Source organism: Ciconia boyciana, chromosome 13, assembly GCF_034638445.1.
Source record: "Ciconia boyciana chromosome 13, ASM3463844v1, whole genome shotgun sequence".
Taxonomy (NCBI): Eukaryota; Metazoa; Chordata; class Aves; order Ciconiiformes; family Ciconiidae; genus Ciconia; species Ciconia boyciana.
Genome location: NC_132946.1, coordinates 13,934,170 through 13,950,816, shown reverse-complemented (window position 1 = coordinate 13,950,816; position 16,647 = coordinate 13,934,170). Strand labels below are relative to the sequence as shown.

General features: G+C 44.5%; 1 protein-coding gene across 1 annotated transcript in view; it reads right to left on the bottom strand.

Moving 5' to 3' along the window:
* Positions 1–16,431, bottom strand: part of USP7 (ubiquitin specific peptidase 7) — a 77,641-nt gene extending 61,210 nt beyond the window's left edge. The window contains exon 1 of the mRNA XM_072877731.1: positions 15,704–16,431. Within this exon, the coding sequence (XP_072733832.1) occupies positions 15,704–15,785 (82 nt within the window). The 5' untranslated portion in view covers positions 15,786–16,431. The remainder of the gene's footprint in view (positions 1–15,703) is intronic.
* Between the last annotated feature and the right edge of the window lie 216 nt (positions 16,432–16,647).

Below are 16,647 nucleotides of genomic sequence, written 5' to 3'. Positions count from 1 at the left end.
ACAGCATAAGAACCAAACCAACCCTTTGATACAATATTCAGTTATTTCACCTACAAAAACCAGGAGCCTACAAGTAAGTGACAATGTGTTGTGTTTATCAGGGTGGTAACACAACACTGGCATACTTTTAACAGCTAAGCTACACAAAAGGAAATTTATCTGCGCACATGTAACAGGAGAGTCTTCACCTGTTTAAGCTTGTTCACAAACCCCATCAGACACAATACACTGTCTAGATTTTTTACCTAGCAGATATACTTTTTTCCCCCCATTACATCCTTTGACAGTGAAAATGTTAAAATAAAGAAATAAACATATACATGTTTTGATTTGCTCTAATTCATATGGCCAAATTCAGGTATTTTAATGTCCCTGTGGATGTTTTACTATGGATGCATTTTCAGCACACTTTTTAAGATCAAAGAAACCCCACAAGACCAAAACGAGAGACAGACAAGGGATAGGGTGAGTAGATGTCTGCCTCACTTTGGCTTGGACAGTCTGGGTAAACAAGAGACTTCACTAAACATCCAGATGATAATCTGTGGGATGCTAGAGATCTCTGGGATTTTATTAAAGAACTTCTGTCAAGCTGCAGGATCTCCCCATACTCCCCTTCTCAAGGCAAGGCCCTGGGACCTAACCCATGCGCAGTTGTATGGCAGGAGAGGAAGTCCATCGCAAGGACCAGCCTGCATGCACAGGAGAAACATCACACCCACTACTGTTGGGTTGCACAATCCAAGACAAAAAAAGCACTCCTTTATTGTACAAACCACTGCAAATGCCACCCTCTCTTCTCTGAAAATTAAAATATTTGCTGCAAAGTGTTGACACAGAACAGATGACCCCAGAACAAAGAGAAACACCTTTCAATATATCTTACAGGCACCTGGTTTTAGCTTTTACTATTGCTTCTGACATCATAGATGCTGTGTTCACAGCCAAATTTGTTTTTAAAGTTTTGGGGCGGGTAAATATTTTCTTTTCATTATTTTCTGCAAATGCTATTATAGCAACCAACTCCATGAATTTCACAGGCAAACAGAAAGGCTATAAATGTAAGAATTTAAATGCCAACAGTGGTTATTCCCTATAATTTAATACAATCCAGCATTCTTGAAGTCCGAGCACACTTCAAATCCCTGCAACCTTCCTTCTCAGGCACAGCGGTTCTGAACTCACCCTGCTGAGCTGTACAGGGAACATCCACTTGAATGTTGAGCTCCAGCTACTGGGGAAAAGGAAAGGTTATTCCAGATCCACCACCAAATGCACACCCTCCCCCCCCATCCATTTGCACACATGCAAACTAGAACTCAAGACACTGGTGTCCAAAGCACTCTGGCAGAATTATGGCATCCCTCTACAGATGAAGTTAAGAACCTGCATTAAGTGACAAACTCCTGTTACATGACAGCATTGCCTGTGCTGCATTCATTGCATGTTACAACTACTGTTCTAGGGATAGTTTTATACCTTATTTTCCCATTTAATTTTTTTAATGTACAAATATGAAATATTATTTAGACATATAGCATTTTGAGCATAAACAAGCCTGCTGGACATGCACAGTTTCCATGTGATTTCTGTTATCAATTTGAATAAGTATGCAAATAGGAAAAAGACTGGATCAAACAAGATATAGCTTTCTTACCTTCTGTTCTACAAGTGAGGGATAAAATCAGAAACAACAGTATTGATATTATTTACAGTATTTAGTATTATTTTATTATTACTGATACTATTACTGTAATAGTTGGTTTACATGAATATTTTATCTGGGATCAAAGAAGCTACCCCTACACTTTAATTCATATACTAGCGTACTCAGTTCGCCAGATCTCAGACCAAGATCTACCTAGCAGCAATCCAAGTGCCAGCAATACAGTTTCTCAACACTCAAAACCAGAATCTCTGCTTATGCAGGTTCATAACCCTTGTGATGCTCTCTCTTAAGGTAGAAACAGAAAAGAAAAACAGCAGACAAAAAGCATGACTTCTAGGTCATTAAGGATTTTCAAGACTAGATTGCATTTTTGAGTTTTGTTTAGAAGTACAGAGAGGATCAGTGGAAACCATGGCATGTACACGATGTACACAGAAGAGCTGTTATTGCCAGTGGTGCGTACTGCTATCTGCACGGGTGCTTTTTAAACTTTTTACAATGGTAACATGCATTTCAATACAGCTCCAACAACTCTAATCCTTATATTTGATTATTGTTGCTTGAAAAACACATCTGAAAGAACCAGTAGGGCTCTGTGGAAAGGGGAAAGTATTTCCCACCACTACAAGTGGCATAGCTACAGCAATTTGTATTTTCTCCTAAATCTTACAACACAGCAAGTGGTTAAACAATCTGGGTAGGCCATAAACCAAATTATTCAGGTATGTCCAGGTACTGAACTACCATTAAAATATCTTAAAATAGCTTTTGCTGCTGATTAATATCACAGGGACAGACCAAATTTCTCTGCAGATCCAGGAGGCAGCTGCATACATTCAACCACGACAGATGACTTACAGCTCCAGATCTCAGTGAGTGAATTTACACGGGAGAGAAATATGGTAGGTTGAGGACAGCGTCCCAGCTCCCAGAAAATTCATGCCCATCTCAATATAATCAAGTATACAGCTATCTTTTGAATATAAACTGAACTTCTGAAATTAAGATATGCCACTAGAAATTCTGTTATCCATCTGAGCACTGGCGCCGCTCCTTGCCTGGCAGGCAGTTAACATACCATTGTCTCAGTGGCAGCAAGGGAAAAGGAGCAGATTCCCCTCCAGCCTCTCCTCTGCTCAGGTCCAAAGAGCATCCAGACAAGGCTGCAACCAAGAACAAGGCACGCTTCTCAGCTGCCCACTTCTCCAGGTGCTCTTCTGAACAGGACGAGTAGGGAGGGCAAAATTATTATTTTTGAAGTAGTGACCTATTTTCAAAGCTTGTTCTCCCAAGGCACCCGTTCCTCTACCTTTGGTGCACCCTCACCTAGGAAACACAGGGGCATAAAGTAGGCTTCTGCCATCCCCGCAACAAGTCACCTAGACAGGAGATCGCTCCCAAGGAAAGAGTGCTGCCAGTAACAGGCTGGTGGCCAGATTAACTGGCCTGGCACACCACATGGCCATGGGGGTGCGATGCATCCCCGCTGGAGAAGCAAGTTACCAAATTAACAACCCCTCCCCAAATTTCTGAGCATGATGTAGAAAACAAAAGTGCAACACTACCACCAAGAATAGATTTATAACACCAAGAGTTTAACTAGCTTTTCATAGTATGCAGCTGCCATATTTAGGGTAGAAATGACCCATAAATTACTCAACAATTCCACTTAAAATTTCTTACTTCAGAAAACACAAACCTCTGTTTACAAAGTTGTATCCTGCCAAAATTTCAAATACTTTTACTGTACTCCTATCCTTTGATTTAATAAAGCATGCATCTGAGGTGGTTAATGTGCATTTCAAGGTATATTAAAAACGAGAGATCAAAAATTAGCCCAGTTAATCTCTGCCAATATTTTGCTCCAGCTACAATAACCAGACCCTGTCTAGCATTAAGCCAGTCGGTACTAAGCCAGTTTTATATTCTTAAGACTAACCTGTGAACATGATGCTAATACGCAAGAGGTATACTTTTAAGTTGAATTTAAAATGACTGAAATTTCACGCATCTTCTCCTGTAAACTTTCCAGATTAGGAAGCAGGTTAACTCTGAAATTTCTTTTAACAGACCTGCTAAAAACTCGTATGATCCAACCACATTCCAGAGACCAGTGGATCCTGTTTAAATTAGGACTGTTACACTGGCCAGAGAGCTTGGCCGATAGAACAGCTGCAGTAAGCACCAACTCCAGGTCTGAATGCAACCTGGAAATTTTTATCACTGTGCTGAAAACATCAGAAGAAAAGCTAGTTGGACACAAGGTTAAAACCCCCACAAATACATTTAGATTATGATTTGAGGTAACTGTTTGAGATTTTAATAGGTACTTAAATCAGAAAATAGTAACCCACTTAGTATGGGTGAGAAAGCTGAAGATCCTTCAGATGTATCTTTAAGTTGGAAAATGCAAGAGACTATTTTTAGCTACAATGAATACCCTTGTGCAAAAAAAAAAAAAGTAACAGAAGTGAAGACATTCAGAAGCAGACCTGCAATGGGAACAATTTCATGCCCAGAAGTGGTTTGCATCTGAACAACATTCAATTTTTATAATGGTATAACCATGTGTCTGCACCAAGAGCTCTGTAAGCTTAGATTTGATACTCACCCTTGGAACTTTGCTACAGTCCTGTCGCCTAATGCATTTCTTGGGGGAAACAGGCCCAGGTGTCAAATAAAAGGTCTTGGGAAAGTTTAAAAAAAAAAAAAAATGTTGTAGAAGTTATTAATGGCTTAAGAGTTTTCTCTCCCTCCTGCCTCCTCAGTCAAGCCGAGCCACTTGTTTGTGGGGCCAAACAATAAAGCAGACCAGTGAACTGAGCTAGGTTAAAAATAAACCCAAACTAAGGAAGTTATTTTAAATTCAGATCTCTTCATTCATCTCATTTACCATGTGCTCCCACACAGTTGTGTCAGTGCAAGTGAGGAGGCAAAAGGGAGATGCAGAGGTCAAAAAAACCTGCTCTAGAAGATACTTCTCTGTAGCAGTGTTAGAGTGAACTAGACACAAATTCTTTTCCTGGGTCCCAGTAGCATATAAAAGTCATCTGATATTATGAAGTCCAGTGCCCAGACCAAAATCCAGGACCTTCCCTGCAGCTTGTGCTCAATTTTGGGTTAGACTACCCTTTCTTGCAGGCACAATTCTCAGCTGGACTGCTGCACAGCACAGCCACGTGACACCGTACCAGCTGAGACAACTCCTTGGATGTGGGATATGTTTGATGCCTCTGCCTTCGGAGAGGTCTAGCATGCACACCTGCTAACCGCGAGTGGGCTTCCACTGTACTAATTTAAGCAAAAGCTAGGTAACTATAATCTTGAATAAAATGGTCCTTGAAGATGTGCTCTGTGTTGAATTCAGTGCTACTAGTATAACTTTACTAGCAAAAGCACGTGTTTACACATTTGGACACATAAGGCGTTAGGAAGGCTCCCATGGCTCATGTTCAGACCTTGACTATGCTGTACTTCAAGCAACCAAGTACTTTTCGTGGATTTGACTTCAGTTTTTTTCTTCAAAGGTGCCACAAAGTATCTAAATTTTAATTCATCTTCATTATTAGTTTGCAATATGGATTTATACAAACGCTTCTGGCACATACATAATTTGTAAGACAACCAACAGATAAACATACTGAAGAGAACCACTCGAGGCACCGTCTCTCACTGCATTAATGTTAACACCTCTCAGTTCATTATATTGAAGGCTGCTGAAAGGTCTTAAAGAATTAGTTAGAATGTTCTCTTAACCCAGCAAGAGAGGTCACTGACCAATAAAGCTGAAGTGTTTTCATCCCAAGTCTAAAAGTCTGAAGACAGATGCTGTGGTTCCACACACATTTCTTCAGTGGCAATGCCAACGTGCCCAGTCCCCAGGCTCATTCACACCTCTACACCCTGCTCTTCGCCAGAGCCAGCTCAGCTCTTTGTTCAGCTGCAGGGACTGGAGAACCCACCAGTTTCACTACTGCAAAGCAGAGGGGACGGAACAAAGTCATGGCTGAACGGGGCTGCTTATGAACAGGCAACTGACACAGCTGAAACGAGATCCATTTTTGTGGAACTTTCTAATTATGTTTCCCCTTAATTTGTGCTATTATCAAGAGAGTTTCCCCAGCAGAGCTCCACTGGTAAGCAAAGGAGCTGCACAGCTTTCCCTCCTCCAGAGGGAAACCCCAAGAATCCTTTCCAGTAAGGACCCTATCCCTCTCACACCAACCCTCTCCTACTTTGGATGATACACTTCAGTGCACAGGTTGTAAGGCAAAGCATGAGCCCAATGAACAAAACAGGTTAAAAAACCAAGACAAATCTGCTGAGAACAAGCTGAGAACAAGAAAATGTCTTAAAATCAATATGGAACTGAAGCAATACATTTGAAGAAACAAAAAATTATTATCAAATCCTGTGGTTAAACTTTTAGAATAAACTACTTTAAAAAAATTATTAGTAAGTTTCAATTTCTGGCATATTTTGTTTTGATTTTACTGCTGCTTATTTTTAATTCCTCAACTGTAAGGACACTTGGCGGGGGGGGGGGAGGATGGACAACAACTCAAAACTTATGCTTATGGTTACTACGTTCATGGCACGATGGCAATATTGCAAAGTGTTATACTAGTTTTTAAGGGGACTGGTTTTTTGGTGCAGGGTTGAAGTCCAAGAAGTATCCGAAACACTCAGACTGAAACAGGACATAAAAACCACACAGGAAGAATGAGAAGAGGGAAAGGAAAGCAGAAGAAAATTGTGAAACATCGCTACTGTAATTGCTACTAGCAAGGAAGGTTTTGTGACCCACTGTTTAATTCATACAATGTATGGACATGTTTGAGTTCTCTCTGTGTTCAAACTTCTAATAGTATCTACTGTTCTCCAGAAATTAGGTTCACCACTTGATATTATTAAGCAACTAACACTTAACCAGGTGAAAAATTCTTCAGAAGAGGTCAGTTCCTTGCTGCTCCCACTATCCTCAGCTTGATTTAATGAACAATAAAAGAGAGTTCATGCAGCCTCTGCTTAAGCAGATTTCCTTTTAAAAAAAAAGTACGTCTCACATTGTCTTAGGACTTGAAGCCTGTAAACCCATGCAACAGCATCTGAGTGTCTAGTCAGCTCTAACATCCGTTAACAGAAGCAAACCAACCTTTTATCTAAATGGAATAGTTAAGGCATGCTGTGAAGGCAAAATTGTGTCTAAAAATGTATACCTGATTATGGTTACCAGAAATATTCTGGTGATATGTAACCCAAACATATTTCACAACTACTGAACAGCAATAGCAAAGAGTCGGCTGCCTGAGGAGAGCTGCCCGGCTTTACAAGCAGGAAGGGAGAATTTAAGTTCTTCCCCACCTCCAAATGAAGTGATGTCTGTTCTTGAAAAAAAACAAAGATGATGCAGAAGCCACCATGGCCCAGTACTAGGATTGCCAATTCCACCTTGACTACCTAAAACAAAATGCATTTTTAGATGGGGAGGAGGGGGGGGGGGAAGGGGGGAACTGATGACTCCCCAGACACTTTTTAATCTCTTCATTCTTTTCCAGTAATCAGAGACTATCAAGACAAAAAAATAAAACAGGTTACTGTCCAAAAACTGTACAGTGCTAAATAAGTGCAATTCAACACAGACACTCCTGTAGTCATACAGGGACTGGGGCAGCCTAGTAGGACCAGATCAGTAATGGTCGCTATCACAGCTGATGGATAAAATAGCAATGCATGAAAATACAGATCCCAGAAGCAGGGTGGCCAACCTTTCTGATCTTAAGACCTGCAAACCACAATGTTCACATCACTACAAGCCACAGCCACCCACCGCTGCCACCACCATGTCCAGTGCAGAGGGAGAACTGCAGAATATGTGCAAGTTTAAAATGCCTACCCAAAAGCCCTCATCCTCTACCGAGAGATAAGGGCTTAACTGCAGAGGTGAGCAAGAAGAGGGGATGGCATGCCTGCCCCAGTACTCGTGCAGGGCGGCTTCCTCCTCAGCTGGAGGTCAGAGTTTCCCCCAGCCTGCAGAGCATCCCCGAGCCACTGCTGGGTCCCAAGGGACTTGTGGGCATGGGCAACCACACGCAAGATGCTTAAGAGTGCAGAGAGACCACTGCACGGCCTAGATTTGAAAGTGTAGTCCACAATTTATCCAGTACCTTCATGGCTCAGAAGCAACTTTTACAGCAAAAATTTCATATCTAAGTTGACCTTATTAAAAAGGTAACTTCCCTTCTCTTTATATATATCAACTCATTTACTAATACATTTACTACAGATTTAAAGTCTGTATATTTTTAATTCACGAATTAGCCATTTTATGAAACAAATTTACACCACTGATCCCTGATCTATTCAACAGTAAGAATACTAACCCACTAAGATGGATTTGGAATTGAAAACCTTCGCCAAGTTTTAATAGGCATTTGCACCCTCATACTTTTATCAAAATCTCCATCAAAGTTCTGCTGAACAATATCAGTGATGTTAGAAAATAACTCTCCAAAACATATGGGAAGGAAAATCTCTGTTGTGGAGACAGACCATTCAGTTTTTTAAACACATGACCATTCACTTTTTTTAAACACAGCTCAACAGAAATTCATCCAATTGTTGTATTATTATAACATCACATTTAGAGCCCTAAAAAATTTTCCTTAGATCTTTGCAAGAACACACATGCAGAGCTGGAGATGCCCTATTTTTTTTTTAAGAACATCCTTATAGCTGCACCTTGTGAAATCACCAGATGATCAAGCTTAGAGCTACGGTGAACACCAATGACACTCCTACACATCCTTTCTTATTTACACTAGGAAAAGGGAAATTATGAAAAATGACCTTAAGAATTTTCACAGATTTCTGCATTTAAAGCAGGTTCTACCAGAGTGCATTCAATCCCTTAACATACAAAATATAAAGCTCCAAGTGCTGTTTTCCAGCACTTTTATGATGTTTCATATCAAAGAAGTATGACTGTATTAAAAAAAAAACCAACAAACTCATCACCTCTCCTAGGCTGCAAAACACTGCAGTACTAAAAAAACCCAACAATCTATTTTGAACTTTCTTCTCATAGGACATTTCAGCTCACTATCCACACTGTCTTCCTCTGGCTTGCTTTGGAATGCAAGTCGAGGTGCTGGTTTCAATGGGGAAAACTCCCAAGATGTTCAGGACGCCTGGAAGACTGTCTATCTCCACGTACCAGAATATATGCAGAATAAGCTGAGGTACTAGTGTCTTCTCCTCCCCAATTTAAATAGGATGCTCCTGGCACATCTCCTCTGAGTGGCATTGCTCCGGAGCTCGCTTTACACCTGCAGTCAGGGAGAACTCCAGGTCTGTAGACACTGAACGTCCTGTTCTCCTAAGATGTCTGATGCTACAAAGCATGACGGTTTTGTTTAGATCTTCACTATTAAATGGGTCAGGAATGACTTATTTCGGTAATGTTTAAAACAGCTACCAAACAGCAATTAAAAATACAAACTGAGAAATACTATACTGATTACATCACAGAATTTTAATTTTATCAAAATTTACCATTTAGTTTTAATCTTCATATTTTTAAGATATTTTGCTTAATATGCACACGCTGTTATGCTGAACAATCAAGCTGTGTTATTCTAGATGCATATTAAGTCCAATATAAAACAGTCTTCAAATGCATTTTATATTCTGAAGAGAATCCCAAAGATTCCTAGGCACTATGGTAAAAGACCAACACTGTCTTCCCCAAACTGCAAATATTCAGTACAGTTTCAGTATTTTCAAAATCCGTCTACTAATTTCCAGAAGCTTCATTATTTCTAGCTGACAAAATCTCAGCCTTCTAGGGAAACTTAGGCAAATACAAGTCAGAAGAAAACATTATTTCCAAGCTGACCATTCTTCATTTTGCTAGCAAGTCATTCAAACTCCATGCAGTGTTTCTAAACCTACAGAGCTTGTTTTACTACAATCAGTAAGCCAAGCTGAAAAAAAAATGGTTTAGCAGAAATATTAAAATGTGTTAAGTCTAAGCCTGCAACAATATGCACAGATACATTATGCTACAGCCGTTGCCACTGATTAGGTGCACTTTTACTCTTTTTGCTAGTGTATCAAATTAAAATGCTAAAACCATCAGAGCAAAATACATTCTCTTAAGTGACCAATAAAAAAAAGCTTCAGAAAACAACACTGCATATTTAATAACTTGACAAATAAGACAGCCAGCCCCCATTCTGCTTGCCAAGACACTTACAATAACTGTTAATCCTGTTGCTAGTAATGTCAAACTAGCACACAGCAGATTTTATATATATTAATATACATATGCATTTGAGGGGAGAAAGCACACTTGCTATGGATTACTAATGCCCTGTATTGCAAGCCACCCAATATTTTAGTCCTTCACAATCAACGTTTTACAGCCACAAGATACAAAGTTAAATGAAAGCAACTGATCTGAGACACCTCAAAGCACAAACTAAAGCAAACAATGCCCTATTTTAAAGTCATTATCATTTAAGAAAAATTGGATGCTTCACAAGCTCTAAACCAGTTCATTTTCACCCTTACCCCAAATATCAAATGATGTCATGCAAGATGTACTGGCTAAACTGGTTTAACTGCTACAGGCTGGATGCACTGTTTAGATTTTCTTGTGATAAATTATTCTGCAGCGGTGAAACCAATTCAGTTAGTCTCAACCAACTATCTCCATCTGCTTTTTTAAAGTTTGGGCTTATATTACTTTTACACACACAACTTGCTACTTTACTTAGTATAGCTACCTACTAATGATAGGGAGCAGATTTTACTTCTCTTCTGAATTCAGTCAATAGCATGGAACAACTGGAGTGGAGTAAGGAAGTCTGATATATATATATATATATATACAGTGTTCATCCTGAATAGCGTGCTATCTATACTTCCCTCTGAATTTTACACACATTTTCCACTATTTCCACTTCTCCTTCACAGAAAGTTTACTAAATCTGATGACCTATTGAGCACCCAGTTCATGAAGAACGCACAGAAGAAACTCTAGACATAGTTAGCACTCTTCGAAAGTCACCAATGCCGCTTTCTCAGTTGGCATGAAGCAGCTATCTGAGAACGATGCAATGCACATCTTTTCCCAAGGCCAAGCATGCTATTTCCAGAGGTACTAAACTTTACCATTACTGGGAGTAAGAGGCCAGGGGCCTGGTTCTTCACTCGAAGTATAACCTCAGAATTAACTTAATTTTGCTTGTTGTCTGATGCATCAGCATTTTTATCTCCCCCTCACTTGAGCACCATCTATTTCATGGAAAAATGTCAAGGCTGGAGAGGGGAAGGGGCAGGAAGAACATATAAGCAAGCAGATATCCACGGTCGTATGATGAATTTACTCTGCATATTCTCCTCTCAAACATACAGCCTCACTTTATCAACACTGGCTAGAAGCAATATAGAAGACAGCGAAGGAGCTCAGGGAAAAAGAGGGATACAGGCCTTCAAGAGAAAGGCACGGAAGCAGACAAAAAAAGAAACGAACCCTGTGTTATGTATGCAAATGATATTAAATTGCCAGGAATTGAGAATACTAATGAGGACAAAATATGAGAGGGAAGTAAGCATTCAGAAGACAGGCAAAAAAATAAGTTACATACTTGAGACCACTATCACACAGTGGGTCAGAAATCTCAAATTCTGCGAGTAGCGAGCAAAACAGGAATGAACAGCAAGCAAGACAAACTTTCAATTGCATGGAAACTGCAGGAAAGCGCAATTTTAAACTTTTCACATACATGCACACACACAGACATGTCAATTTTTTTTCCTTGTTCTTAGTAAAGATCTTGCATCATTTCCCCTGGAATTCAAATCTCAACTTTAAATTGCCCGAACTAGGGAAAAACTTAAAAGACAGCATTGCCTGAGAGGCTGCAGAGCTGACGCAAGGAGAACACATGCGTGCAACCTGAACTACCAGGCACCGCGTGTTCACGGACTGTGACACTGACTTGATAAGCTTGTGCTGGCTACTTCGGAAAAGAAACTTCCATAACGTGAAACACACGTATGTACATACGTAACTATGGACGGAGGCTGAACCTATAAAAAAGCAGATTCAAACTATCAACAGGGGAAACTTACAGTTATTAAGCTGCAAATGAGACTTTCCATCAAACAACTTTATGAAATACTTAACTGTAGATTTGTATTAAGTCAAGTTCTTTGAAGTTCAGACACAATTGTGAAAAGACGTTACAGAGGAAGCATATATAAAGTATCGGGACTTGGATTCAATTACACTTTATAAAGCAACTCACTAGCAACTAAACAGCTGTAATTCTTTCCATGATAAAGCAACCTACATACCCTACTTCCAGTACAGAAAAACTATTTTTTTTTCCCCCCACTAAATCTATTTAGCATATAAATAACCTCTTCAGAATTTCTACAGGATAATTTACTAATCACCACCCCAAACTGTTAATTTACCTAAAACTCAGGCACCAACAGCTCATCTGCACATTCCCACTCTGTTTCGGCCCAAAGGCAGCCATGGCAGCCAGAATCACACGCTTTTACGCAGCAATGGATGAGGGGTGCACACAAAATCCATGACTAGTGACAGAATTTGGCCAGATAACTGCCAGGATCCGTGCCACCTCAAGCAGCCCTTCTTGTTCCTTCCCGCCCCAATGCCAAACCTTCACCACATTCATACAACACTAAATGGTGCTGCAGGGTGAACCAAATTAAAAACCTAAAGTACATTTTAAAACCCCATTTTTTGTTTTTAATTTTGAGCACTTCATAGTCACAGGGAGGTGCACTAGCCCAAATGCTGGCGTGGCACACGAGATAAAAACGAGCGGCAGCAAACGCTGTGTTTGTCCAACTGTACCCTCAGCTAGGGAAGTGGCTGCCTTCAGCCGAGGGGACACAACCTCTTCTGACAGTTCTTATAAATTTAAAGTTTCTCTGTCCACGTATCACTACTGCCAAGCCTCAGTAAGGCTAAAGCTGATTACAGACAACATCCACAGGTAACAGAAGACTAAATACACAAAGAGGTGATTTGTAACACCACAGCATTCTAGCTAAGTATTGCAAGTAGGTGAGCCTGCATCACACCTGGTCCCGCTGAGCAGGTACCTGCCCCTTAACAAGGCTCTCATGGCTTCTTTCCTTCATGATGCAGAGATTAATTTTTCTTTCTAAAGGGAATGTCTCCCTCCCTCCTGAAGTCCGAAAGCCCTGTCTAGTTCTACTTTCATTGACACAGAGTGTCCATAAGGTCATCAAGGAAATTAGTCATAAGGGAAAGAGAAGGGAGAAAAACAGGGACATGAGAGCAGACACTCAAAATACCACATCTGATTTAATCCTAAAGAGTTTAATTCCACGCTTTTATTACTACGCCTGAAATGGCTATTTCACTCATCAAAAATTGTTCATCTAGTATAGCTGTACACAGAATAAGCAAACCTTCACATAATTCAAAAATCAAGATGTGCAATTTTCCACTGCACATTCTTCACATACCTCCTAAATCTAACATGATCGCTCACTGAAGAATGGCATCTGACACTGTTCTGCGCATGTTAAAATTAAGCTAGCTACATGTTATTAGGTATTTTCCTCACTGCTTGAAAGCATCTCTCTCAAGAAAGCACAAACACCCATACATTAAGATGATGAGCACTGTTTTATACACTAAATAAATACATACCCATGACGCCAACTTTTAATAAGTTAGCAATAATCTGATCTCTGCAATCTTGTAAACTTAACACATTTCTCAAGAAAAATCAAGTATTGCAAAAAACCTCCAAAGGCTAAACTTTGTTTTGTTTTGTTTTTGCATAAATGGACAGTTCTGTAAACTCTGACAAATCAGCAAGTCCATAATATCACCCGGAATCAGCTGTGTGCAGCCTAATAGATCTCAAATAGATTTCTGAGATAACACTGTATTCTCAGTGTCACTATGCTGATATAGGCAGAGACTCTTTCCTCACCCTTCCAATAGAGGTGGCCACCAGTGTAAGATTGCCACAACCATCAAAGGGACTTCCGCATGTATTTTGGACTCCTGTATCCCCACTGACAGAGGGGATGCAATCCAGAGAAGTTCAGGACACTTTTAAACCGCATTAAAATGTTCAGCATTTCACAGTGTGCCCAGCATGGTAGAGCATCAAGCCCATAAAAATCAAAATAAAAACATTAAATACAGTCAATATTCTAAAGGACTTGAAAAGGATATTGAGAAAAAGCTGATTGCTAAAGGCTATCAAACAATCTGCTGGAAAACATAACCCACAAGATGCTAATATTTGTATGCATATAAACAAACATGAGGTATATTTTAAATCACCTCCTTTTACATATTTGTCACACAGTATATAAACACCAGTTTGGAGATTTTTCTAAAACAAAACCAACAACAGTCGCACCAATAGTAAATACGTTTTAGCTATTATTTTATGAAATAAGAGATTTATATTTAAGAAAGCAAGGCTTTATGTAATGACCTTCTCATCTTGAAATGTAATCTCACAGCCAGTGTGACAAACTTCCACTAAAACACCTTTGCTCCTCCTGATTTCAATGGCTCTTATTTAGCAGAAAGGTACATTTCCTAAGTCGACTGCCATGCTTCCACGCAGAATATCTTGTGTTGGCGAATATTTATGTCACTGTTGATTAAAACGGCGGTAACAGAATTGGCATCTTCTCAGCCAGGCATTCTAAACGATATTTAGGCAGTTGGTGTTTTTGACCTCCAAGTCAAATACCATCGGTACGAGCAGCGTACTGTGGCTGCCCCTCCTTAGGGAACAAAATCCTGCCGCACATTTGCCCAAAATAATTTTACATCGCTGAATTCAGACGAAAGATGCTGTTCAAAGGGGGGAGGGTGTGTAAAAATAACAACACAACGCAAAAAAACGCCGAAGGCACCGCTGGAGACTACACCGGACGGCAGCAGGGAACAAGCCTGAAAATGTAGTGCCTCCTTTATGAAACCAGCGCAACTGCATGACGGTGCAGGATCCGGGCCGAGGGCTGTGCAGGCGCTACACATGGTCAGCGCAGCCCGCCGACCCCGCGCTAGGCCCGGCCGGCCGCCGTCTCTGTAAATAACCCTCAGAGAAGGGTTAATTAAAAATGGCGAGCAGCGTGGCTGCCTGCATACAATGAGCGGCCGGGCCGAGCCGCCGCGCCGCCCCGCACAGCCCCAGGCAGGGCAGGGCAGGGCTGAAGCCCACCGCCCACCCCGCCGGCGGGAGCGGGGGCCGCGGGCGGCGGGCCGGGCCCGGCTAGGCCCCGCTGCCCCACCGTTCACCGTCCGGCAGCCCCGGGGGCCGGGCAGCCCTCGGGACGGCCGCGTCCCCTTCCCCCGCGGAAGGCAAAACCCTCCCCCGAAATCACAACTACTTTGAGACGGAGCCCGTGCCCCCCCCACAAGGCCGGACGGGCCCCCCTCGGGGCGCGGCTGCTGCGCCGCCGCCGCCGCCCCCCCCGCCCCGGCTCACCTCCCGACGGCCACCCCCGGCGAGAGGCTCTCGGTCCCCGCCAGGCCGAAGCTCCGGGCTCACGGCCGCACGCCTCGCCCCGGGGGAGCGGGTCTCCTTTTGTAGCAGCGCTTCCCCCGCACCCTCCCCCTCCCGCGATGCAAATTCCTGCAGAGCCCCCCCGGGCCGCCTCCCCCGGCCCCGCACCGCTCCTCGCCGCCGCAACTTTCCCCGGCGTCCCCCGGCTCCCGCCGAAACCCCGCCGGGCAGAGCTCCCCGCGCCCCGGGAGGGGGGTCGGCGGCTGCCGGGGCTGGCCGCGGCCGGGCGCGGGACGGCGAGCTGCGGCCGCCCCTGCTCGCAGCGGAGGAGAGGGCCGGGCGCGTGTTTACCGCGGAGGGAGGACGGGCGCTCCCCGAGGGGGACGCGGCGCCGGGGGAGCCCCGGGAGCCGGCAGCGAGGCGAGGGGGGAAACTCTCCTCAGAGTTGAGGGCGCGGGGCCCTGCCCGGCCCCGGCTTTACCTTCCATCTCCATGTCCTCGGGCTCGCTCAGCTGCTGCTCCCCGGGCTTCTGGTGCTGCTGCTGCTGCTGATGGTGGTTCATGTCGGGCTGGGGCTGGGGCTCGGCGGCGGCGGCCTGGGCCTTTCCCGCTGGGGGCTGCAGGCCTGTGTCGGGAGGGGAAGGGGCGGAGGAGCGGCGGGGCCTGGGCAGCGGCCGGGACTGGGCACCCGCCTCGGGGGGCTGCGGCTGGGCTCCGGCGGGCAGGGAGCGGGCAGCCGGCGGAGGCAGCGAGACGCGCACGTATTTGCTCGCTATTCGCCCAATCTCGGCGGCGGCACCCGGTCGGGGAAAGGGGTGGGGAGGAGGGACCGGCCGGGGTGGCGGCTTCCCCGGGGGCCGGAGGAGGGGACCGGGAGGAGGGGAGGGGGGGACGGGAGACCAGGAGTCAGGGCCCGGCGGGGGCGGTCCCCGGCGCTTCCCCCCCCCCCGGCGAGGTGTCCCCGGCGCTGCGAAGTCGGGGAGGCGCCGCGGGGCCCCTCCTCTGCCCTCCCGCCCCCCCCAGCGCCCCGGCACAGCCGCTGGCCGACGCCCGGCTCGCTGCTCCCGGCCCGCGGGCCGCCCCCGTTGCCTGTGCCCCGGCGCGCTGGTGCCGCTCCGCCGCCGCCAGCGCTCTCTGTCTCAAAATGGCGGCTGCGGTAAACGCCGTGAAATGTCACATCCGCATGAGGGGCAGCCCAGCGAGCCGGGGAGGGGGAGGCAGCGCCGCGGCCGCCCCGGGAACAGCAGCCGCTGCCGCCGCCGCCGCCGCCACAGGAGGCCGGAGGGGCGGGGCCGGAGAGGCCGGGCCCGGGCGCCGGCGCCGGCGCCGTCGCGGCCTCCCCGCAGGCCGCCGCCACCTGCGCGCAGAGCGGGGCGCGCCGGGGCCGCCGCCGAGGGTCCCCGCCGAGGGTCCCCGCCGAGGGAC